Source organism: Cebidichthys violaceus, unplaced genomic scaffold, assembly GCF_023349555.1.
Source record: "Cebidichthys violaceus isolate CVI_PGR_0920_01 unplaced genomic scaffold, fCebVio1.0.p SCAF_12, whole genome shotgun sequence".
NCBI lineage: Eukaryota > Metazoa > Chordata > Actinopteri > Perciformes > Stichaeidae > Cebidichthys > Cebidichthys violaceus.
The window spans coordinates 9,861,284-9,885,486 of record NW_027176285.1 but is presented as its reverse complement, the minus strand read 5'-3'; the positions used below and the strand labels follow the sequence as shown (position 1 = coordinate 9,885,486).

Here is a 24,203-nt window from a genome sequence, read left to right as displayed (position 1 = left end):
TATTCATAAACAAAATAACCTTTGAAAAAAAAAACCTAGGATGCCAAAACCTTTACAAAAGATATTTACATTTTCATCAACAAATAAAAACTAGACAATAATGTGAAATTTTAATGTTTGAATGTTTAATACAATTGTATCTAAAGATCTGCATGCATCGGTGGAATCCCACATTGTATGCTCCTGAATTTAAAAAAAGAGCTTCGCCATCCAAAACAAGGCTTTCTAGTGACAGAAGTTGATTAAGCTGCTTAACCTGTTGTACTAATGAGCAGCAGCTTACATTGCAGCAACATGATGTCTCTGTCAGTAACTTTAGCTGATACTAAAGATTCTTGGAGGGAAAAAGTAACAAGTTTATGAACTAAATGCATCCAAAGAAGACACATTGCCCACTACACATACAGAATAGACACATTTTAGTAAAGCTGTTATACATCAAAAGACTAAATTTAAATCAAAATCAGATGCCAAAATTAAAACAGAATTCCCACACAATTTTAAGCAAAAACACCAGTGAGCTACAGGCAGTGGATATTTTGATTGATTGATTGATTGATTGATTGATTGATTGATTGATTGATTGATTTGATACCTTAATTTCCAATTAGTGATCTGAGAGCCACAGCTGCCTCCCCCTACACCTCACACTGGCTCTGAACACTACGCTGCCATTAGTCAGCATAAGTCTTTATTCTGGGGGACAGAACAGACAATCTCCTCTCAACAACACCCTTTCAACAGCTGTTATTCTGCTAAATCAATCCCATTAGCCTGACACTTCTACCCTACTGTTAAATCCCGTTTACTTTCACTCAGCTTCTGACACTCTTGCACCACACATTTCTAACTTCTTTTGTGATATACAGTATATCTTGCTCAGCCAAAGAATTAACTGACCTGACACACAATATGACAGTCAGCTGGAGCAGATCGTTTCTTACCCTTACCAATTATCAGCATTATGGGTCTAAGTGTACCCTTCCTCATGTGGCCCTGGCCCAAGCCTGTCTCCGCCCATCACTCTAAACACAGATATACAGCGAGCCCTATTTATTTGACTTGCCCCGGCTCTGTGTGGCCCTGATGGCCAAGCTATTCTCTCTATATTGCTGGAGGAGATGGTTGTTTACAAAGAGGTGAAATATAAAGACAAAGCAACAGGAACTTGGGGCGGCCTTTCCCTAAATATCCTCTAGTTAAGCTCAACTGAAAATATCACTGTAATCATAGTACTGTGTGTTTATTTCTACTTGTGCAATCTGTGTGTTTGGGTGTTGCATTTCCCGTTTTTATTCGGCAAACGTGGTTTACCATGGTAACAGATAGGATTGTTTGGAGATACAGTATATAATGCAAGTTTGGTCCATGTCTTGTTGTTTTTGGACTTTAAAGAAATGTGTGGTAACAGGAATTTATAATCAACATCTATGACATCTAAAAATAACAGAATTTTCCACAGTTTGTTGTGTTTAAGCGTACATACCGTCCTGGAGCCTCAGCTGCCGGAGGAACAAGGGACTCTGAAGGACATTACACCTGCCTGGCTCATCTTCTCGTGTCACCAGCATCAGATCGCTGTAGACAAACACTGTCACCTACAAGATACGAGGGGCATGGATAGAAGGAAAAAAAGAGAAATATACTGAATTTAACACCCACATGGTCTCACCAGGATGTTACACCGCAAAGTAATCACATGTCAAAAACACACATCAATCCAGTGAGATGCACACGCTCCACCTAACACTTAAAAATTCTCACCCATACCAAAACTTTTCCCCACACCTTATGTCCTTGCACAGGAAGTGCAGTTCACACTTACACAATTATGGCCATATACATCTAGCTACATCTCGCTTTTCAGCCTATTGAGTGTTGATCCTATACTATGAAGTGAACTGACTTATTCATTAACCTCAGTTTCACCCACTATTCAAAAATGCAATAGCTGCCTGAACATAAATTGAAATCAAATTATATGTTTTTATTAAATTCAGCCGCTTAGTTTGGATGCTTGTACTATTTTTGCTTTACTTATACTATTCTATCAAAGTAATAAACATGCATATTCTTGCATCAGTGTTAGATTTACAGACATGTCTGTAATATGACCCAGTGTCTGCAGAATAGGGTATTATTATACATGTCTGCTATGTTATTTGCTTCAGGCATTCAATGACTTTTTAAACAATATTACTGTGAAACAGCATAGTCAGCCCATTGTACTGTAATTGCAATACTCTTTTGGCTTACTTCATTATGTTACAACAGCTAGCTATTGCATAATAAAACTTGAATTTTGATCATTGGTGATAGTGTATCTTCCCACACTTCCTTCAAAATGAAGACACTATTCTCCTTCGATGTATCCCTGAGTGTCCCCTTCATAGTCCAAGAATAATGATTGCTTGTTGTTCATTGCTCATATGGAAGGACGTCTCGCTGTGAGGAACTGCTATCAGTGTGCGCAGAAGAGGCAGAACTGCAGCCTCCTCCTAATTACATGCACACTCCCAAACTCCTCACTCAGAAACTCCAGATAGTTACTTTTGACTAAGAGTTTTGCAACGCGTCATGAAAGCCCATGATTTTATGATTCTGCAGTAGTTAAGTGAGAAAATTCATGCCAGTGAAGCATATACATGAAAAGTAAGTAAGAACAAAGCATGAAGAATAAAGACAAATAAGTAGATGAAAAAGCAGAGAAAAGCAAAGAGCCTAGATGTATGCATAAAAGCAGCTTCTGAAAGTTTGTGCTTTCATGGCACATAACAGGCATGCAGTGTAATTAATGTAGCTGGACACAGCTTCAAGACAATGTTTTTGCTTTGGTGGCTTCCTCTGAAGGGTGAGATAGCAGAGAAGGTATTTCAGATGTAGCCAGTATGTGGTTAGAGTGTGTGTGTGTGTGTGTGTGTGTGTGTGTGTGTGTGTGTGTGTGTGTGTGTGTGTGTGTGTGTGTGTGTGTGTGTGTGTGTGTGTGTGTGTGTAGATTTGAGTGGGTGGAAGAGGATGCAAGTAAGAGTAAAGAACAAGGCCAGAGCTAATGAGAGGTAAGCAGCAAAGAGTTTGTAGACAGAGAAGCACACACATACTTTACATGCATACAGACAACAATACATAGGTAAAAATGCGCATAAACGGTTGCACAAACAACTTTGTTTGATGGAGATTAATAAACACAACATAATTACTATACAGTATGTATCCTGTCCCCAATATCCTGTGTTATCCTTATCCACTGTTAAATCGAAACTGGCAAGATAGCAATAGCTTTCTCTGTAGTTTAAATATATATATATTTTTTTAGAAGTTAGTATTAAACAGAAATTTGATAGCAGGCTAATAAACCACAAATGTGTGCTATACAGTATGGTAGAAGGATTAAAAGAAGTAATAAACTTTATAATCTGATTTAATTACTTGCATAATTACTCCATAACTAGATAACTATGTTAATATCAATAAATGTCTACCAGGACATGTTTTTTTACGTATTAAGAATTCATGAATCCACTTAAAACTGTTATGACCAAACGACAAAGTGAAAAATTCCTAATAATTAATCCACTAAATATCCATTTTGTCCAAATGTCACTTTGTGTTAAATCAAATTAGTGCAATTCTGTGCTCATTATTTCTGTTCAGATATTATAATGTTTGAGTGAACAATAGAGCTTGTGTGTTTTCTACCCGGGCAGACTTTAAAAAAAACTCTGGTGAGTAAAGAGTAAAAGCTGGAACAACACTGACTGATCATTAAAAACAGCCAGTATGAAGTAGTGGAGAGAAACTCCCTCCTGACAAACACTGGCTGTTAAATATTTGTTTAATGACTGACCCCAGAGAGAGAGGCCAGATTACCTTCAATGTCAGCAGTCACTTCACTGCACAGCAAAGATTACCTGACAGGGCAAATTAAAGAACTGCTGCAAGAGCTTAATGTGATAAAAATATTCCTCTTTCCTCCGATTTCTCTATTTCCAAATGCGCAAAGAAATGTTTCTTCTGAAAAGCATCATAATAATATGTCAGACAGGATGCCCTTATTTGAAACACAGACTCCCAAACCTTAAATTTCAGAAATGCATCCACCTGCCATTCATCCAGAGTTATCATTTGCAGGCGGTTACATCTGGTGATGTCTATTATTTGGTTGTGATTAATTCCTCTGCCAAAATGTAAAAACTTCACCTGTGTCAAGTTTTTCTTTTTGGGAAAATGTACTTTTATGTTCATCAAGGTATTGCAAATATAGATTAAGGTAACTGACAGTGTGTAATGTTAACTTATGAGTTACAGTCAGCTTTTCTAAGTGAACGTGGCTAACAGACAGGTTTATTTTATCATTAATTAGGTAAGAATACATTTACAGACCTAAATAGTCTCTTTGAAGAACAAATGTGCACGTTCAACCCTAAAAGCCCACTAAACCTACTTTTTTACTGACACCTATAGCATTAAAGTACTTAAAGTTACAGAATAAACCTCTTTCTCTTAAAATTCTATTTCTTCAGTCCTCTTGATTACTTACTTGTAGATACCTTCATAGTGCAAAATATCATTGTAAGGTGAGTTTAATATATTGTGTAAGGATCTTTAATATATACTGAGAGAGTTTCTTTCATACATAAAACATCATTTCTCCCTCAGTCAGATCTTTGGCACTCTCCTCTTTAATCAATTATTTATTTTACTCAACTCGTAAGGGTCTGACAGTTCAGAGGAGTTACAAAGTCTTGTAACATCTCCTCTCATTCCTCCCTTCAGGATGCTGCTCGATACTCGTTTCCCCTTTCCATATACATATATAACTGTAAAACACACACATTTTGACTTGAGATGCATATTGGGGCAATGGGCCATCACTTTGAGTTTGGCCCTATAAACAAACTACATAACTGGTTGTGACAAAGCAACAAAATGTTTGCCACTGGTCTGTTTGTCAGCTGCAATCTGAAGAGACTGGAGAGGATTGATTCTGTATCAATCAAATTATAGAACTCCTCGAAGGAGGAGGGAGAAAATGGCATTTTGTGTTTCCTCAGATCAACAAAATCCAATTCTGCCTCGTACCATTTTGTAGCTTTTGGGTTTTCCTTAAATAAGTTTTCGATCATATCTTGCATAGTGTTGGATGTTCTTTAGTCAAAAACTGAAATTCCTGTGCAGAATAGTAAATTGAAGTCAGAGCCACAGGGTGGGGGCTTTCTATGCAAAGCAAACACCAAGCAAACAGACAGAAATGTTTAATATGTAATAAAATGACTATCCATGCATGTTCTCACATCACACGCATAGACAAAGATAAACACATCCTGTACATTGACATCATTAATGCACTGATGCCACTTACCTTGAGAGACTGGTGCTTGCTCTCATGTAGTATCATCTCCTCGGATAGGATGAGAGATCGGCTGCACAGGTCAAGAGGCTGAACACAGACCATAAAATTACACAGACAGATTAGGAAACAAAGTCTTTGGACATCATTTTGAGGCTCATTCATCAATTGTTGATATCTTTAAGCAAATACGTATCAATTACCACCAGCACATATTACTTGTATTATTACCTTAAGTGTCATTGTCAAAATTCTGAATATATTTTAGGCATTTATGAAAATCAAGACTATAGTATAGTGATTGTTATAGATCAGTAAAATAAAACACAAGGTTGCAGTACCGAATCCATTTTAGCTCCCAAATCCAAACGATCTGCTCAACAATAAACCTTCTTTTTACTGTGACAAACACAACTGAAACTGATTCTATGAACACAGAAAGCGAGCTGTGACTGTGAGGCGATACGTCTGATCCGAGTATGACAAGACACTTCAAATGAACTGCGGCAACGTAGGAGGAGGGAACTTCCTCTCAAGTCCAGGGTGGGCCAATTCAATGTGTATGTGTGTGTGTGTGTGTGTGTGTGTGTGTGTGTGTGTAACAATTGCATACTGTGTGAAGAAGGGTCGGGGTTGCACACTTCTATATGAATTAACAGGAAGTACTACCACAGTCCCTGTAAAGATTAAAGCTTAAAGAACCAAAAATAGAACTGTATACTGCATGTACATATGCAGAAATAACGGCATTTTATTTTGCAATGACTCATGTCTTAGCATAACTCGCTTCTGCTTTCCACCTTTAGAAAAATACAAACAGTACTTCCAAACATCATACCATGAAGAATGATAATCATCGGCATCATAACAGAAAATAAATACAAACTAAACAAGCCCTTTCATTAGATCGACACAGGTCTTCATTTGTTTGTGCTGTGTCTAAAAGATAAGTTTAGAAAATAACCACAGACAGACTGACAAGTGATGTAGCCGAAAGACAGGAACTCCAAAGATGCTCAAACAGAAAGGTCAACGTCTGCAATGACTGCAAACCTCAAAGGTCTATTTCCTTTACACCTAAATGTGCTGGGGAAAACCATCATTTTTTTAAATAATTCCATCTCTTGCACCATTATATATGGATTCCCCCTGTTTGACTCAACACTTGACACTGCTAAACACTTGAACTGTATGTCTGCAGTTCAAGTGTTAAACAGGTCACCTGGGAAACAGCTAGCCTGGCTCTGTCCAAAACTGGCTTACCTGAACGAAGATGGGGAAGATAAGGATCTTGGGTGCCACTTTGACATATCCGTAGTTGCCATGTGGAGTGTGTGAGCGGACAATGGTACAGTTCTGGTAATTGGCAAAGTTGGCATTCTGCTGTTGGTAGTTGGGTACACCGGCATTAGTGGAGGTGGACGCCGTCTTTGTCGTCTTGGAGTTGTTAGACCGGCGTAGGAAGCCAGTGCGGCTGGAGAGACCCCCACCTCCTCCTCCTCCTCCTCCACCTCCACCACCGCCGCCGCTCATACCTCCAGAAAACGCACCCCCACCACCACCGCCACCACCCTGGGGCTGCGATCCAGAGGCCTGCCGTGTGGGATATAACCTGGCACCTGTGGGAAAAAAGAAGATTGTGAAGCAGGTGAGTGTAAAGACACAGGTTACATATAATTTCTGGAGCTGCTCGTGGAGTGTCAGAATTCATCATTTTAATTAAGCTCACAGAGATATTAAATAGTTTGACATTTTGGGGCGCTGATTCGCTTTCTCACAGAAAGTTAGATGAGAAGATAGATAGCACTCTAATATCCGATTGGCAGTTGGAAGATGGAGCCAGAACTTTTTAAACTTAGTTTAAAAGTTTAAGAGCGGCTGCAGCTGGTCCACTGCTAGCTCATTGTGAAAAAGCCCTCACAGAGTTCACTGTGGCCTTTAACTAACCGCTGTGCGAGTACGAACATGTACAGGTCTTACCTAAAGTTCCCTGGTTGTCTTGGTAAACAGGCCTCAAGATCTGAAAGCAGAATAATTACATTAATATTAAACGAGCTTTCAGCACATTGAAAACTGACATCTAAACTACATCTAGAATGGAATAAAGTCAACAATGACATATGACACCGTGTCATTGTTTTATTGCTAAATTGATACTAAGTATACCAATAATTCTAATATAATTCTGATCTTAAATTTCTAAGCTATGCTATCTGGATATCCGGACAGGAAGGGCTGCCACAAGACATACTGCATATCCTTACTGTAATAAAGTTTCTTTGAGACATGAGACTGAGTTTAGTGTCTAGGACTCAGCTGAGCCCTTTGAATTGCACCGGACTCAGCGAAGCAGTGATGGTTTCTACGTGTCATAACAAATTACAATCAACAGAGAGTAAAGATAGAAAGCTGACACCGCATCACATGTTGGACGGATTAATACAGTAGGTCAGTTAGGTCACAAACTGTTTAAAACATCAATAGCTTGCTTTTCTGCTTCACATGAGAAATATTTCTGTAGTGTGGGGAATCCAAGCTCTTATTTCTGCAAACTACACTTTTGTGTCGGCATGGCCCATTAGCCTGTGATGGCCACCACAAAATCTCATCAAATCCCTGCCTCTTATTTTGTTTGGGATGTTAGTGTTGGCTGTTTGAAGGGGACCGTTTGTTCATTATGTTGGCATGTACCTCTAATCTATTTCCAGAGGCTTACCAGACGACTCTACACTCTTTCACTTTCGTTTTTTCTTTGATTTCTATGAATCTACGTCTTCTATCAATCAATCTCATCGTATTTTTGGGACTGCTTACACACTTTCTTTTGCCATGCACTACAATAACTGAACCTAAACCTGAGAAGCATTCACAGATGAAGATGGGACACACACACACACATGAGGCACACATACACATAAACAACACACACAGCTCCAAGCTATAGACAGACTTACTCACAATCCGACACAGAGAAAGACAATTTAACCATTTAACATTAACAATTCAACTTTACTATCAATTCTACATATGAAAGAAAACCGATTGAGTTGGTGAGAAATGTTTTGGAGGCAACTATTTAGACACAGTGGGCTGAATATAGATCGCACTGCTGCAGGGAGAGAGTCTCATACACATCTTAAATCTTTTGGTTCAACATGTTTGTTATGGTTAATGGGTTAGTATCATATTGTTACTAGTTTTGTTAGCTGAGGAATTCAGTTCAGTCTTTTTGATTTAATGAGTTTGCTTTATTTTGTTTTTATGATCAAAAGCTTTTACCTCATTTACATGGCTTCCCTGGATGGAAAAAAATAAGTACATGCAGTATAAAATGCCATATACATGTCATACTTTGCATGTACGTGCATGTTATACTGAAACTGCACATTGTGAAACGGACCACAATTGCAAGAGTGAATTTTCATCGAGTGCTTGTTTTGTTGACCGTGCGCTTTCTTAAATGCTTAAGCTATTCGTTAATGAAATACTGATGTATAATTCAGGGCACATAGATGATTTATATATTCTATATGATATCTGGAGGATAAATTATGTCAAATACAAATGCATTGTTTTCCTAATATGAACCTAATACCTACTTTTCTGGTAGAATGAAATGAAAAAGATATTGCCAAAGCTTCACATAATACAGGCATACGATATATTTACAGCTACATATAATATTGTATGTTATGGTCTGCTCCTGCTTGTCAGTCTATTACCCCATATCTACATTACACTGACCTGTATGAAATGCACGCAGTGTGTTCAGAACATGTGTCAAAGCACAAATCAGTGAGACGGCAGTAACCCCAATGGCCCAGACATACTGTATATACAGTCCTTCTATCTATCAGCACCAGGGATGAAAGGTAAGGAGACATATCTAGGATGAGCCACCATATGACCGTGGTGAGGATGGGGAGGACGAAGAAGATGATGAAGATGCAGTCCACCACCAGCCTGCGGTACCTGGCTTCCGGGGTTGATGGGGGCCAGGATGATGTAGTTGTCCCCGTTGGATGCCTTCACCCTGGTACCCTTCAGTGTGGCAGTGTGAGGGTGGTGGAGGTGGCGCGGTTTCCCGTCCAGCTCCTCGGCCGACCCTCCCTGGGCCCCCCACCTCAGGGTCCCTGAGCCTAAGCCACTGCTATTTCCAGCTTCGGAGCCGTTGACCAGCAGCCTGCGGGTGGCGGTGGCACGGTGGTGGGCTGGGAGAGGCGGCACAGCTGGGGGGGTTTTGCTGGTTCCAACATCTGGTGCACGCCGGCGGGTGGGGGGTGAGGGTGCATCATAGTTTGAGGCGGACGGCTTGTAGGAGGGCCGATGGATGAGGCCCTCGAAATTAGGTTTAGCTGAAGGGCCTGTGCGCCACACCACCAGTATGATTTCATTTGCACTGTTTCTACAATGAGAAAGAAAAATAATGAGTGTATAAGTATATAGTATTTTTTTTTTTCTGAAACTTCAAATATATCAGCTGTATATGTATCTGTAAATAACTTCTGTGAAGTAGAAGTAAAAACGTAGAATATTTTCCAGATATTTGAATTATTGTATTTGCAAGTCTATGATATAAGAATGTAATAAAATCAAAAGAACTGAGCAAAGTCTTTGTAAATCTATTATGTTATTCAAAATGAAGTCATAAAAGTCATAAAAGTAGATATGGGGAAACTCAGAAAGGAAAGAAAGGGATATCAAACACTAACAATATTACAATATAACTAAGATTATTTTGTTGACTCCTGAGAAATCCCTGACGTCACAACGTCTGATTGTACAGTAACTCACTGATTGCCTGCAACCATTAAGAATTCAGTTACAATCTCAACCTTTAAAATGAACAATCTATTTACACTGCAGGTCTTGTTCAGGCAGTCCTTCATATCAGAATAGCTCAGATTGATCTGTAAGGTTAATCATGATAGCAAATTTTACTCCGAAAATGAATCATTCCATCAAATAATCAATCCAAATCAGTGGTCCCGAGATCTGAATAAGCCTGTGAAAAGGATTCTCCAATATGTTGGACTACATCAGCCCACAATCTTCTGGCATGTTGAACTAAGTACCTGATAGCATGGGCTAAATCCACACATTTCCACTGCTCCACTGGCTGACCATTTAGCTGCAGGAGAGTGTCCAGCTGCTGCAGACCTGCCTGATCTGCTGGACCCCCTGCCAGAGTGAAGAGACAGAAAAAGTTCAGATCAGTACACACTTTCAAATGCCATTCGTACTATCCAGGGCCATAGCTTCTTTGTGTATTAAGCTTCCTCCTTCAGTGTTGTAGCGACAGAATGGCGAGCTATACTGTACAGATCAAACAATAAATGAGTTATCTGGTATTAAGATGCTCTGTTGTTTTCAGAGGTGAAATTCAGTTGGCATTCCCTCTCATCTCTAGCAGGAACAGTAACGCTGTAATTAGCTCAAGATTCAACATCTTGGACGCCTGCTTACACGGGGGGCTTGACTCCATTTGACAGACAGGCTCCCTATTAAGTCCTGCTGACTGAGCCAATGCTAATGGTAACTCTTAAAGCTGTGCCAGTGAAATATAGAAATGAATCGGCCAAAGGTGACGTGAAATGTACATGAGATGCCAAATTCAGGTCAATCGATGTGAAATGAAAGCAACCTTTACAGTAATATAAGCCATTACCATATATTGCTTACATAGTGTAGTGCCTTTAATTGAGAATACAGGGGGGAAAGAAATCAATAATTTCTGATTTAAAAAGCAGTCCCGCCACCGGCTTTGACACCATAAGTCGTATAACAGTGTGCAGTCTTAAACAACGTTCATATCAGAACTAATATTTAAACTATAAATCTACTGTTGGCAGTCCTGGGAGTGAAAATAAAAAACATCACAGAATTACAATCCAATCCACTTTGGCAAAGTAACTTTGAACGCTTCCAAGTTGCAATGAGAAAAGCCGAGTAAAAAAGAAAGAAAGATTGTCCCGCCTTTAAGCAGTTTCGGCCCAATGACAGAGCAGAACAGGAAGGACATACAATTTTAAACAACAACCTCTCATTGGAAAGTTGAGTTTCACTCACAGAGACACATGCATGCAAAGACGTACCTGGATCAACACCCTGCACCCTCACAGGGGAATCCGAGCAGATGGTGAAGCCATATCCATCCTTTCCTCGAAGGATGGTCACCTGCAGAACACACACACACACATTCATTTTGTGATAGGAAGCTAGGACCTCTGTGTCTCTCCCCCACTACCTGAGGAACAAAAAGTAGCATGCTGGCAAAATACTCAACTTCCTTCCTACAGGACGATTAAGTAGATTGCTTCGACTTCCTATTAAAACTGTCTTGACAGCAGTTTCCTGGTGAACCCAATTAGCTGCTTTAGTGGGAAAAACAACTCCAAGAGATGGAGGAAAGACGTTCTTTGTCCAGCAGTTGGGTAATATACTGAATCTACCGAAAGCACATTGCCCATTTATTTATACCTATACTTTATAATAGTGTATAGTTGGTGCAAAAAAATAACACAAATTATGCTGTGAAAACAAACACAAAGTCTCTCTTGCACAAAAACACACATCTCACAACCATTTAGAACATACTTTTTTGTCATGGACACAATCATTATTATGTGTGTGCAAAGGTTAGTTCTGCATCCGCTTCTCTTAGTGCAACTGATACTAACTGAAAAGAGTAGATCTAAACTGTTATTTATAAAACGTTACTCCCACCAAGATTAGGAATATGTTTTACAAAGCCAAAACACCACAAATACATACAGCAAGTAATTGTGTATATGAAACATAAGTGAAATGTGATCAGTCATGAGGTTGTTTTTCATGAGTTTATATTCCAGTGTCAGATTATTTTTTTAATATAAGTAAACAGCTTTACATAGAGTAAGGATCGTAAAGCCTTTCTAAAAACATTATCTCTGTCCAAATGCTGTAACTATATATATATATATACACACCAGGTCCACACGCACAGACAGAGACAATACTGATGGATCCCATTGTCTCTCTTTCTCTTTGACCTTGCATCGACAAACATTCAGTGCAGTACCTTTGACCGAAAGCCTGAGCCAAAGTCAATAAAGTTCCATCCAAAACATCTCACTTTCCACCTCATCTGCTGACAACCATGGGCCCAAACACACACACACACACACACACACACACACACACACACACACACACACACACACACACACACACACACACACACACACACACACACACACACCAACCCCCAACGCTAATTTTCTCTTCATTTCTCAAGCAAAGGAACAAATACATGCTGCTAAATTACAGTCTACCCGTAAGCAAGATGCAGCGACTTCCAGAAATATGGTGATTATTCAGGGGCCTGAAGCTTGTGATGACCCTAAAATGTCGGGTACGATTGAGGTTTCTTATAGTCCAATGATTTTCTGCGCCCTGTGTCACACCGTTTGGGGCCACAATTGCTCTACCGTATTTCCCTACCCTTCAGTCCCTCGAATGTCTCTCTGCTTCAGTCCATCTCCAAAGGACACAGTTGACTTTGTTACCTGTTGTATCAAAGCAACTAGGACTGTCATCTGTTTTTGATCGCATGTATCCTCCTTGACATGTCTGAAACTTGATCAACCGTGTTATATATGCTAAGATTGATGCCCTGCGCTGTGTGTAATTTTTTTTATAAAGACGGACAGAAATAACCTAATCACCCTTGAGCCAAGCAGTGTGACAGAAATATGGAAAGGAAAGAATGAAATATACAAAAACTGAGAAACTGAGTGTAAGTGACGACAGATGAAGAGATGACTAACAGGGATAGAACAGATAAAAGATATTTACACATTGGTAAAAGAGGGCAGTGGGACTTGTGACAGAGCAGATGACAAAGACAAATAAAAGACCAGATGGTATGGAAAAAAATTATTTCACTGGAATTACGGAACATTTTGAAAGATGAGCTTGAAATCTAATATGTGGGAGAAAACATTGAAAAGCAAAGACTGTGACTCAGAATTAACAGAAGCGAGAGAGACATGGATTATTCACGCCTTTATCGGTTTATCTATCTACGTCTGTCTGTCTTTATCAAAAGCTGTTTCAGACATTGTGTCCTTTTAAGGGAACTCTCAGAGGTGCCTAATTTAGACCAATTCATCCGAACTCCGGAGCCTTTACAGCGTTAATTAAATTTGTAAGCATAGTGGAGTCCAACCACTTGGACTCCTATGGTCCGCCTGGGAGACACAGTCTCATGCCTCTTTTCCACTTCTGAATGAAAGCAGGGGAATTATTTTCAAACTGGAAGAGAAAAGAGAGACTAGCCTTGGAATAACGCAAGAAATCAGCATGAATGTTCTTTAAAGTGAGTATTTCTTTTTCAGTGCATCAATCACAAGCGGTATTACTGAAAATGAATGATGATAAATTAATGGGAAAAGTTCCCCGTGTGCATAAAATATTTAAGTTGTATGAGAAGGGTTTATTGATGAATTAATAATTCAATCAAATGGGCTGTGGGAGGACTGACTAGACTAAAACGTAAGATTTTTAAGTTGCTTGTAATGAATTTTGATGTACCCAAAGGAGAAAAACCCCGTCGCCCATGACTGAACAGTATGTGTTCACGCATGTGAGACAGATTTTTACATTGGTGCCCCAGTGCTCCAGCATCCTTTCAGACATGACTGCATGACGCTGGGAGCAGAAATCCTGCCAGCTTCTGTTGATCTGATAATTCGATGGCATGCTGTGTCTGCTTTCCCACAGTGCAGCAGAGGTAACATTTAGCTGCAGAGACGTCTGCATAAACGAAATTAAATCTACCACCCACACACACCACAAATTTGGTTAGGCGATGTTATCTGGGTGCTTATGTTGAAAGACTAGGTCAGTACATCGTCCACACAAATATGACTCAGGTGTCATGCTCCATTGTTGTAGTATCTTCGAAATACATGTGTATTAAAAAAGTTTTTTTATATATATATTGTGTTTTTATTAAATTAGATTTCCTGATTGTTCTAACGAGAAATTCAGATGTACACAAATTGGCTTATGTAAGGAGAGTGGCATCAGTTCATATCATAGCAAATATTCTTTTCCTCTCATCCACTCCTGCTATTCTTCTCTCACTTTGTGAACAATGAATAATGCAGAGGAGACAAACCTCGTTCTCCCCTCACACACATACTTTACAGACAATTATTCGTTTCCGGGTGTTTTCCACATGCAATTAAAAGTGTTGCTGTTTTTTTTTTATTACAGTAATTGCAAAATATCAGGATTTGATCATGTGAAAAAGATATTACCTCATTATTTGTTTGCAGTTTGACAGCTGACTACAGAGTTGCGGCTTTATTAATTATGGAATTTAATTCATCTTTTGCAAATTCATTTTTAAAAATGCTGATTAGAGATTGCAACTGTCGAACTTTGCTTCATTCCCCCAGTCTCTCTTGACAATAAACACCAGAAGCACCTCTCTCCTCATCACTCGCCTCATTCTCTGTAACACACACACACACACACACACACACACACACACACACACACACACACACACACACACACACACACACACACACACACACACACACACACACACACACACACACCTGAGGCAGCCTACACCCGATGCAGAGGTGGCACAGCCCGTGGATGGTGTGCACCATGCCTCCTTCTCTTCCCCCGTCTCCGTTGTTCAGGTCCGCAGCGAGCACACACACACTGTGACGGTGACTTTCCACCTGGCTGGCCCTTCTGCAGCCCGAGTACCTCCACAGCTTCCTCTGTGCGGCCGAGTGTGTGCTCCTGGGGCTGCGCTCCGACGGCTGGGTGGACTTAAGCGTGTTGTGAATCATCTCAGCAGTGACAGGCTGCCCAAAGAGTGGCCGGGGTGGCTTCAGTCTCGCGGTGTTCAGAATGTAGGGGTTTTCCAGGTGACAGTCCAGTTGAGTTGTGAGTCTAGATAATAATATCGTGTCTCACCTTGCTGGAAAACAGACAGGAATCTGTCAAGTTTAACAAAGCGTTGTCCTTGGAGACTTTTGTCAGCCAAACTGGCCCCTTCCCGCAAACAAGCCTGGAATCAATTTTCTTGGTAACGGTCCTTTCTGCAAAATTGGCGTCACTCTGCGACTGACCTCCAGCTGCACTGTTATCCATTCAAGGTTCCTTAGTAATGACTCCAGTCATCAACGCACATTCCTGGAGGCAAGTTTTTATGAGTCTGTCATTTCATCCACAACTTCTTCTTCCTCCTTCCTCTTGGCAATTTTAAAACTTCAGTGCAATCCTTCCTTCTTCTTCTGTCCTTCGACTTTTCTTCGCTCTCTTCTCTTCCTTCTCTCTCGGCTACCCCCTAACACACTGTCCAGCCTCTTGCTCTGTGGCGTGAAGGGTAGCCGTTGCAGTAGCCCCTGAGATCAGCTGTGTGAGAGTGTGTAGCGGCGTCAAGTAGGCGAAACTGGCTCTGGCCCGGCCTGCTCAGGCCACACTGTAGCTCCTGGCAGGGGCGCTCATGGGAACTCTTCAGCAGCAGAAGAATGGGAGGAAGTGCCTCCCCCCCCCCCCCACCCCTCCTCACACATACACACGCATGCTCATGCACTAACGCATACCTCGCCACCCCACAGCCAGGACAGCTTTGTGTGTCTGCCCCCGATAAGGCCAGTATGCTTCCTGAGTCCACACTATGAAGCTGTGAGAGGTGCTAGAGCTCTCTTAGTCTTTTGCAAATATACACTACAGTGACTAATGTAGGTGGCACAAGTGAGACAGGAACAAAAGGCAGGAGTTTTATGGGAGTGGTTGGGCAGGTCGGGGTCTGTAAACTTAAAACATTGGACTTGAACTATAGACCATATTTGCACTGTAAACGGAAATGTTTCTGATTGCTTACGACTTTTGGGCCTAACAATTTGTAATGACCACCTTCCCCAACAAAAGAGAATGACAGCAGCATTGTTTGGGCCCATACTTAACTTACAAACACGCACACATACCTCAATTAAGACTTCACACCTCACCAGAATCTTTCCACCTTCGCTCCCACACTCCCCCATCTCCGTCCAGACATTATGCTTGTTTGTTATGTTTTCAGCTTCCATATTTCCTCTGCTTTTCCTTTCAGCTGCTCCCCCTCACCCCCAACCACACAGAACGGAAACTAACAGGTCTGCGACCTCTGACAATCTCCCCTACTCGTCCACTAATCCAAACATTACTTTTATTTTTGTTTTCAATATCAGTAAGCCTGGGAAAGAGGTGGTAATCTGCACAAAAAATAACAACAAACACCTCAGCCAAAGTGAGAGAAAAAGCCTGTTAACCTATGGCTAAAACAGTAGCCAGTCTAACCCCTAGCAACCCTATTAATTCCCGGCTTGCCTCTTTTCCTTTTTAGCTTTTGGATGTCTGGCTCATGGAATGGGGCATCTACAGAGAAGTGACGGCGAAAGAAAGGGGTGAAAGAGGAGCGATGCTCTACTAGTCTCTACAATGCTAATAAAGTGGCAGAAAAGGCCGTTGTCTTAAGATCCCTTCATGCCAGTAGTAATGGCAGCTTTTCCCTGTTTGCCTTTTCAAAAGGGCGAGGGTTACCCATCAAGCACACAAAAAACACTTTCTCTCGCTTTCATGCTGCGCTGTTCACCTCTAAATAGGCAGAAGGACGGATTAGAGGGAGAGGAGAAGGGGAGAGAAGAAAGCATGTCTTAGGGAGAGGAGTGAAAGAAGCTTGTCTAGGAGCCAGACAAGGCCAGTCTGGTGTTTAGTAGTGTGGGATCTCTCTCTCTCTCTCTCTCTCTCTCTCTCTCTCTCTCTCTCTCTCTCTCTCTCTCTCTCTCTCTCTCTCTCTCTCACACTGTCTCTCTCTCTCTGTCTCTCTCTCTCTTTATGACCTGAATAGACAGCTATCAAAGGAGAAGGCGTCTTCCAAACCAGTGAATACACAAGTTCAGGGTCAGTGCTCAGGTTGTACTTAAAATCCCAAAAGTGGAAGCTCAGCATATGGATTCATATTACATTTACAATTTGAAGGTGATAATGTGCATAATATAAGATGACTACACACCTAACAGAACAGCCCTACGTCTCCAACCTTAAACTACTTCGGCTAGGCCTCTACAAATTCAAATTAAGCTTAGCACTTTATAAATCTATGAGTCAAATCAATTCAGTTTTGAAATGCACAATTTAGTGCACTTCAAAGTACTTTACAGGTCAACGATTAACTTTTAAGACTAACAAAGGAGTAGAAATATAATCAGTGAAACAGTTGGACACTAATGCACACAGAAACTGTCAATGCTAACCTGCTCAAAAAGACAATGCTAACATCTGCTAAACATTGGCAGATGTTTTAAGTATGTTCATTATCTAATTTTAACATGCTAGCATGCTGACGTTTGCTAATTAGCATTTAACACAAAGCACAGCTAAGGCTGATGGGAATGTCCTTAGTTTTGCAGGTATTTGTAATACTTAGTATGTTGTAATTTCAACCTCATGATGGTGGTTGAATCAAAATCATTAGGATTTATCTAAAAGAAGAAAAAAAATGGGGTGTCATCTACTGTTTGTTGACATATTTCAGCGTGGACCTTGGAGTGGATCAACCAACCTTTACCGTCCATACAAACATATTGCTGGCAATATTCACCCTGAGTAGGAAAAATAAAGCCTCTAACTCACCCATTCATACATACACTGACACATCAATGGCAGCGGTCCTGCAATGCAAGGCACTTGATTGCTCATCTGGAGCAATTTGGTTTTGAGGATCTCACCTTTCCTTGCCATCTTTTCCTTCAGACAGAAATGTCAGACCCATTTTCACAGGGACGATTTTGGAGCTAATGCTATCTGACAAGCAAAGTGATGCAGGGTGTCTGGGGGTGCAACTATTGTTAATATTCATGAACTCTCTGCTCCCTGCGAGTGACATGAGCAGTTGTTTTTTTTAGCCTGTTAACATAATTGGCAAATGCTTACATGGCAACGACGGAGATGGATTATTGTTGTGCTGCATGTAAAGTCTTTCATTTTTGATTCAGGAGATCAATGTTATAAAGCGAGGAAACTGTTATTTTCTCATACACACATGTACAAACTTACTGGATATTGCCAAAACATGTAAGTCAAGATAACACATACTATTTTCTAAGAAGGAAGTCCTTTAACTCTATCAAAGAGGCATTGCACTTAATTTTTTAAAGAGAATGTGAACGTTTATCAAAATATCACACTGATTGAAAGCAGCAGTATGTCATTTCACATCACAAAATCTCTCCTGTGACTGTGACTGGTATTTATCCCAAATGCCAACAATTCCTGCCTACGTTACTTTCAAAGCAAACCACGGGAAGACTCAATATTTTGTGATATATTGAAAGGATGTTAAGCTTACAGTGATTCAGAAGAAGCAACAGAACAGAACTTGAATGGTGTGACTTTCTTGAAAGCATAATTTCTCCCAAAAATGTAGTAATTATCGAAATACATAATGACAATTACACTGGGGAGGGCTGTAAAAGTGTAGACAGTGGATAGGAAAAATGTTTTCAAAATAGCCTTGTGGTTTGCTGAGGGACATTCCTTTGTGGATATGAAGTATTATCTTCACCAACATCTGAAGTGTCCAAAACCTTCAATGAGCTCCGAGCAAATCTTTGAAATGATTCACGTGTAAGTGCATCATCAAACACTGAAAAATATTTGAATAGGTAAAGAGTGGGCAGTTAATGATACCACAGAGCTCTTTGTGTATTGAGGGCGATGGCCATGGGGTGACAGAGGGGGGAAAGAGAGGCGACAGAGAGGAGGAAATACACAGCGGTCTGGTAGGGAGCAAGGCCAAGGCAACAGAAAACGAGTACAGAAAAGAAGAGAAAGTCTAAAAGGTTTTCCATTCTCCCCTAATTTAGTCCCCCACCCTCAACTCTCCCCTGAGACTGACCCACACAAACCACACAATCATCTGTTACTCTGATTCACCCAGAGATAAAGAGGAAGAGAGAACAAGAACGAGAGGGGAGGGAGGGGAGAGGAAGGAGAGAGGAAAGGAGCATTCACAAATACGGATGTAAAACTTTTCCATCTCAATGCTGCGCCACATCATTACTGCCCTCTTCACCTCCCACATGACTTCAAAAGCTGCTCAAACTCTTGACATACTGGATGCGGGATTGCTGTTCTCATAGCAATGTTGCAACTCACCAGAAACTAAACCTTTCATTGTGATAAACTGTGCCAAGTACAGTTTATCAGGTACACAAAGCAATTTAAAAAGGCAATTCGTAACCTGCGTTTCTGTGTGTGTGTGTGTGTGTGTGTGTGTGTGTGTGTGTGTGTGTGTGTGTGTGTGTGTGTGTGAGTACAACCTGCATTTTGTATAAAGAGAGAAAGAGTGTGTAAAAGGTGAAAGAAAAGTGAGCTCCTGAGTCTAATCCTGTCTTATTATACTCCATACGACCGCTGTTTTTCAAATCCTGAATCCTTGTGTTTCAAAAGCAACACGAACATGTTTCATTGACATGCTGTTCTGTTGTCACTCCGGGAATCGTCGTCATAATGATCCTATTTAAATGAAATTATAAAAACGCATCACAAGAAATGATAGTGTTTTGGCAGCTATGTCCGATTTGGTGGTTAAAAATGAGCTAAAATTGCTGATTACGTTCCCTCTTCACCGTACCACCAAATATAACATTTAACTAAAACTACCAAAGTTCTATAAATTCTCTTTTCTCTATAAAAGACTTGGTTAAGGCTGCAGGGAAATATCTGGTCTTGGTTTAATACAGACAAAAATCTCACACTCTCCCGAGCATGAATTGTAATTCTTTCTTGTTGTCACGAGCATATTTGGAGCAGACTGGGGCATTTCTCTCGTAGCAGACGGCCGTGCCTTGTGTGGTTGTGGTTTCCACTCTCTTTGTGCTTATGGTCTTCCACTATGTTTTATAAGGCTACTACTTATGCTGAAATGCTGTGCTGTCTTCTGACAATAGGCTGTAGGAAAATAAGCCAAGCGTGTGCTGCATTGAAAGCTATTTAATAACTTTGCTTTCAAGTGGTTATGTAGTCTTCTTTTCATATACTGCTGCATACGCTGCAGACCCTCCACTTAAGTATCATCTATAGCAAGTACCTGGCGTTACAGACAAGTGATGCATCACAGAAATATTCCCATGAAGGAAAGTTTCTATATGCCTCATGTTCAGAAGGGTTTGCCCCTATCTAAATACAGCCACTGTCACACATGCATCATAACCAGTCAAATTTAATTTGCTAAAAGTATCATCCATGTTGGCATCTTGGTGGGAAAAGAAGCCGGAGTCAATTTTCCATGAAAGTTACTCTGGAAATTTGCCAACTCAGGATCCAGTTGGATTAGTAAACCATGGAGGAATAATTTCTCCCCACAGCTGTAGTGTGAACTAAAGCATGCAAAGAGATGCAGCATTGACAGCCAACAAGGCAATCCTATCTCTGGAGGAAGGGTCAAATATCTCATGGAAGAAAGACAGAGGCCCTCCTCCCCCAGCAGTAATATGTGAATATCTGTACTTTTGTTTCTCTGCATGACGTTAACAACTTTGTGGTGGTATTCAAACCTTGACTTCTTCAGGTCTGCAAACAGTAATCAAAGGAAATCGTATTTGTAATCCAGAGGCCAAAGTATCATTTGCACACTTCGCAGTTTTGACGTGATAAACAACTATCCTGCCTGCAAAACTATGTTAGCAATTGCAATGTTCCCTGATGGAACTTTGCTATACTAACCGTGTTTAACAAGCCGCGGTGCATGTATTGTAGGATGCAGCCTGGCTGTTAAAATAAATAGTTTTGACTGGATTTATCGCCCACAAAAAAATCCTAATGGAACTGGCTAGATAAGGCATAAAACTCTTACAAGATACACCCTCCCAGAGAAGCTCTCAACACTGGCTAGTGCAAAGAAGCGGCTTGCAAAACTATGTGTTGATGAGCCAAATAAGGGAAAAAAATAACATTTATATTTGCGGGTTCATAATGTGTCCCAAACTGTATTTTAATACAGTTGACCACTACGGCTTTCAAATATGTTTCTATTGCCGTTGTTGTCATAATTGCTGCTGTTACCAATCAAATACTTTCTTAAATAATCACTGAAATGAATAAAGGTATCATCAGTCATGCTCCTGTGTCTCTGCAACAGTTTAAGTGGTCGTCCTCGTTCATTTTTAATGAATTCATGGCTACCACACAGTCAACAATGCGTAAGTTATGAAAATTGCCTTGACTTTTCCCCATCTCTCATGACAAACCATCATTCTGCTCCACATGTGACTCACATGCAAGTGAGCTCTTTGTCAAATATTGTCTGTCAAGAACTGGCATCTTGCTGCATTCACTGCTCAAAGCTCAATCGCACGATTCAATTAGTTGCTATGGTTGCTGGGAATGTGTAACATGGAATTCATGCAGTAAATATCGTACTGAAGGCATGTTTATGCATGATGAGTTTGTTGGACATGGTGCAATGTCACGGGTCAAGTACTTAGTATATCAGACACAGGCCTATCCATTCATTGTGCACGCACATGCAAACGTATGAAATAAAAACACATATGGGCACACGCAAACTAAAACACGAGATAAATAAGTCATGCAACTGAATAAAGACAGAGTCCATAAGCCTCCAATAAAAAAAATAATGTTCAGCGATAGCGACTGAACTTTGAATAGATATTTACTGTATTTTTAACATATCCACATACTTCCAAACTATTTCTGTAGCCGAAAAAGCCAATTTTATAAGCATTTTAAGCTTTACACGCACACACAGACAGTAAAAGCAAGGTCTGAGTTATACTTACTGTTAAGCATTGCATATTCTCGGGGCGATTGGTCTCGGGGGCAGCACCATGGTTTGACAGCACAGCCTCTGAAATGTAGACAAAGGAATCACGGGCTGAGACAGTGCCTTTGGAGCACATTTCTCTCTGTGCCAACGCAAAACAGTCTTCTGGATGCACAAAAATAAAGTCCTCAAATAGTTCTGAGAGTCCATAAAAAGTGACTCAGAAAGATAACAACAAGCAATTAGGGCAACATTTGTCTGGAGCAGCCTTCGCTGGGCTGGAATTCAAACTTCAGAGAGCACATAAAAAGCAACACAAAAAAAAAAAAACGTCCAGCCGAGTCGAGGAAAATCCCGTAAGATGCGAGGATCCGACAAAACTGCCCGAGAGAGGAGTGGAAGTGAGAACAAGTGAAAGGGAGGGAAGGAGGGAAGGAGGGAGGGGTGAAGAAGAGAAAAGGAACTCCTCTCTTACTCTATTATCCTTCTGTCACACAGGGCTCCTGGGAAGTTGCTATGGTTACAGGGACTCACGCCTCAGTGTCCTTTTAACTATTGCTCATAAAGGCAGCATTCAGCTTTGGGCCACAATGCAGATCTCTCTCTCTCTCTCTCTCTCTCTCTCTCTCTCTCTCTCTCTCTCTCTCTTTCTTTCTTTCTACATGTCCTTCTGTTTACATAGTTGACTTAATATATAAATCTTTCCTTCTCATTTTCTTCTCCGTCTCTCAAACTTCACAAAGAGCAACCCCACTGTCCCCCCTCCTCTAACCACTGCCTCCTTCTTCTGCTTGGTGTTTCTATCCTTCCTCTTATCCCTCTCTTTTCTACACTCGTCCATCACGCATACCTTCATCACAATAGGGGAGAGATTTTCCCAAACCCAGACTGTGAAATGTCATTTTCCAAAGTCTGCTCAACCAAGTGAAAACAGCCCCAGCGTGAGTCAAAGAGTGTAAGTGGATAAGTACCCTTCTGTTAACCTCACAGAAAGTCACAATAATCACATTATATACACACACATATTTTGAAATGTCTAAAGGAAGATATCTTGAACACAGCATTACAGTGTCAAAAAAGATATTCTAAACACAATCTATTATGCCAGTACTGCTGCCTTGAAATGGAGGCTTCAAGATGTCTGGCAAATCATTTTATTCCTTTGAATAGAAGTTCTAAACCACACAAAGCTTGACAGTAATAACGACAGCATCGGTCATTTTGCTAATGCCCAAAGCCGACATACAGTATGTTTTCATCTAAGTGACGAAGTCCTCTAGCAGCCGGAGTAATTATGACTCGTCCATTGGGAGCCAAGAAGGAAGTTGGGTTACGTTAGTCAGTTTAGGGGGCGTCAACAAAATGTGGGACTGTCACGGGAGACTGGTGTTCATTTCCTTTGTTTCTTTTAACAATGACGACGACAAAGGTCCACCAATCTAAACAAAGTTAAAATTGTTACCCAAATCAAGATATATATATATATATATATATATATATATATATATATATACACACATTATTTTTTTGTATATATTTATTTTTATTTTTTTACCCGATCAAAGTCGTGTTAGCGTCTGAACCAAACTAAACCATATTGATGTCAGATCATTTAAAAAAAAATGATATGTTACATTTTTGGAAGACAGATTTTAAAATCTGATTTTAAATATATATTTTAAAGCTTAAAGATACACTCCACAGCTCAGATTTAAGGTGAGCACAAACATTTTTTCCCTCTTCAGCAAATAATGCTTTCAGTCATGTGTATTATGAACATGAAAACAATATTTCATTTTTTAAATATCACGGTTTTCACCAATACGAGTACACAACTACTCTGAACTTTCAACATTCTGCACTGATAAGTTCAAATGTATCTCGTCTACTGAAGATAGTCCACAGGCAGAAAAGCAAATCAAGCATCTCTTAACATTTCAGACACAGTTGCTACTTTCCTCTGTAACCCTAAACAGTAGTTTAACCCCTGAGTAAAGGGACCAATCCCATAGT

The 24,203-nt window shown here is 40.3% G+C and overlaps 1 protein-coding gene across 2 annotated transcripts in view; it reads right to left on the bottom strand.

The window, feature by feature from the left end:
* rgs3a (regulator of G protein signaling 3a) overlaps positions 1–24,203 on the bottom strand; it is a 127,102-nt gene that overhangs the window by 71,573 nt on the left and 31,326 nt on the right. Inside the window, exons 9-16 of one of the 2 annotated variants that reach the window (XM_068706284.1) lie at positions 22,207–22,274; positions 11,443–11,524; positions 10,423–10,528; positions 9,320–9,752; positions 7,328–7,367; positions 6,611–6,966; positions 5,360–5,437; positions 1,487–1,598 (exon numbers count right to left, since the gene is read on the bottom strand). In XM_068706284.1, coding sequence (XP_068562385.1) covers positions 1,487–1,598; positions 5,360–5,437; positions 6,611–6,966; positions 7,328–7,367; positions 9,320–9,752; positions 10,423–10,528; positions 11,443–11,524; positions 22,207–22,274 — 1,275 coding nt within the window. Of the gene's footprint in view, positions 1–1,486; positions 1,599–5,359; positions 5,438–5,688; positions 5,789–6,610; positions 6,967–7,327; positions 7,368–9,319; positions 9,753–10,422; positions 10,529–11,442; positions 11,525–22,206; positions 22,275–24,203 lie in introns of those variants that run through there. The other variant, XM_068706285.1, reaches the window with a different exon arrangement.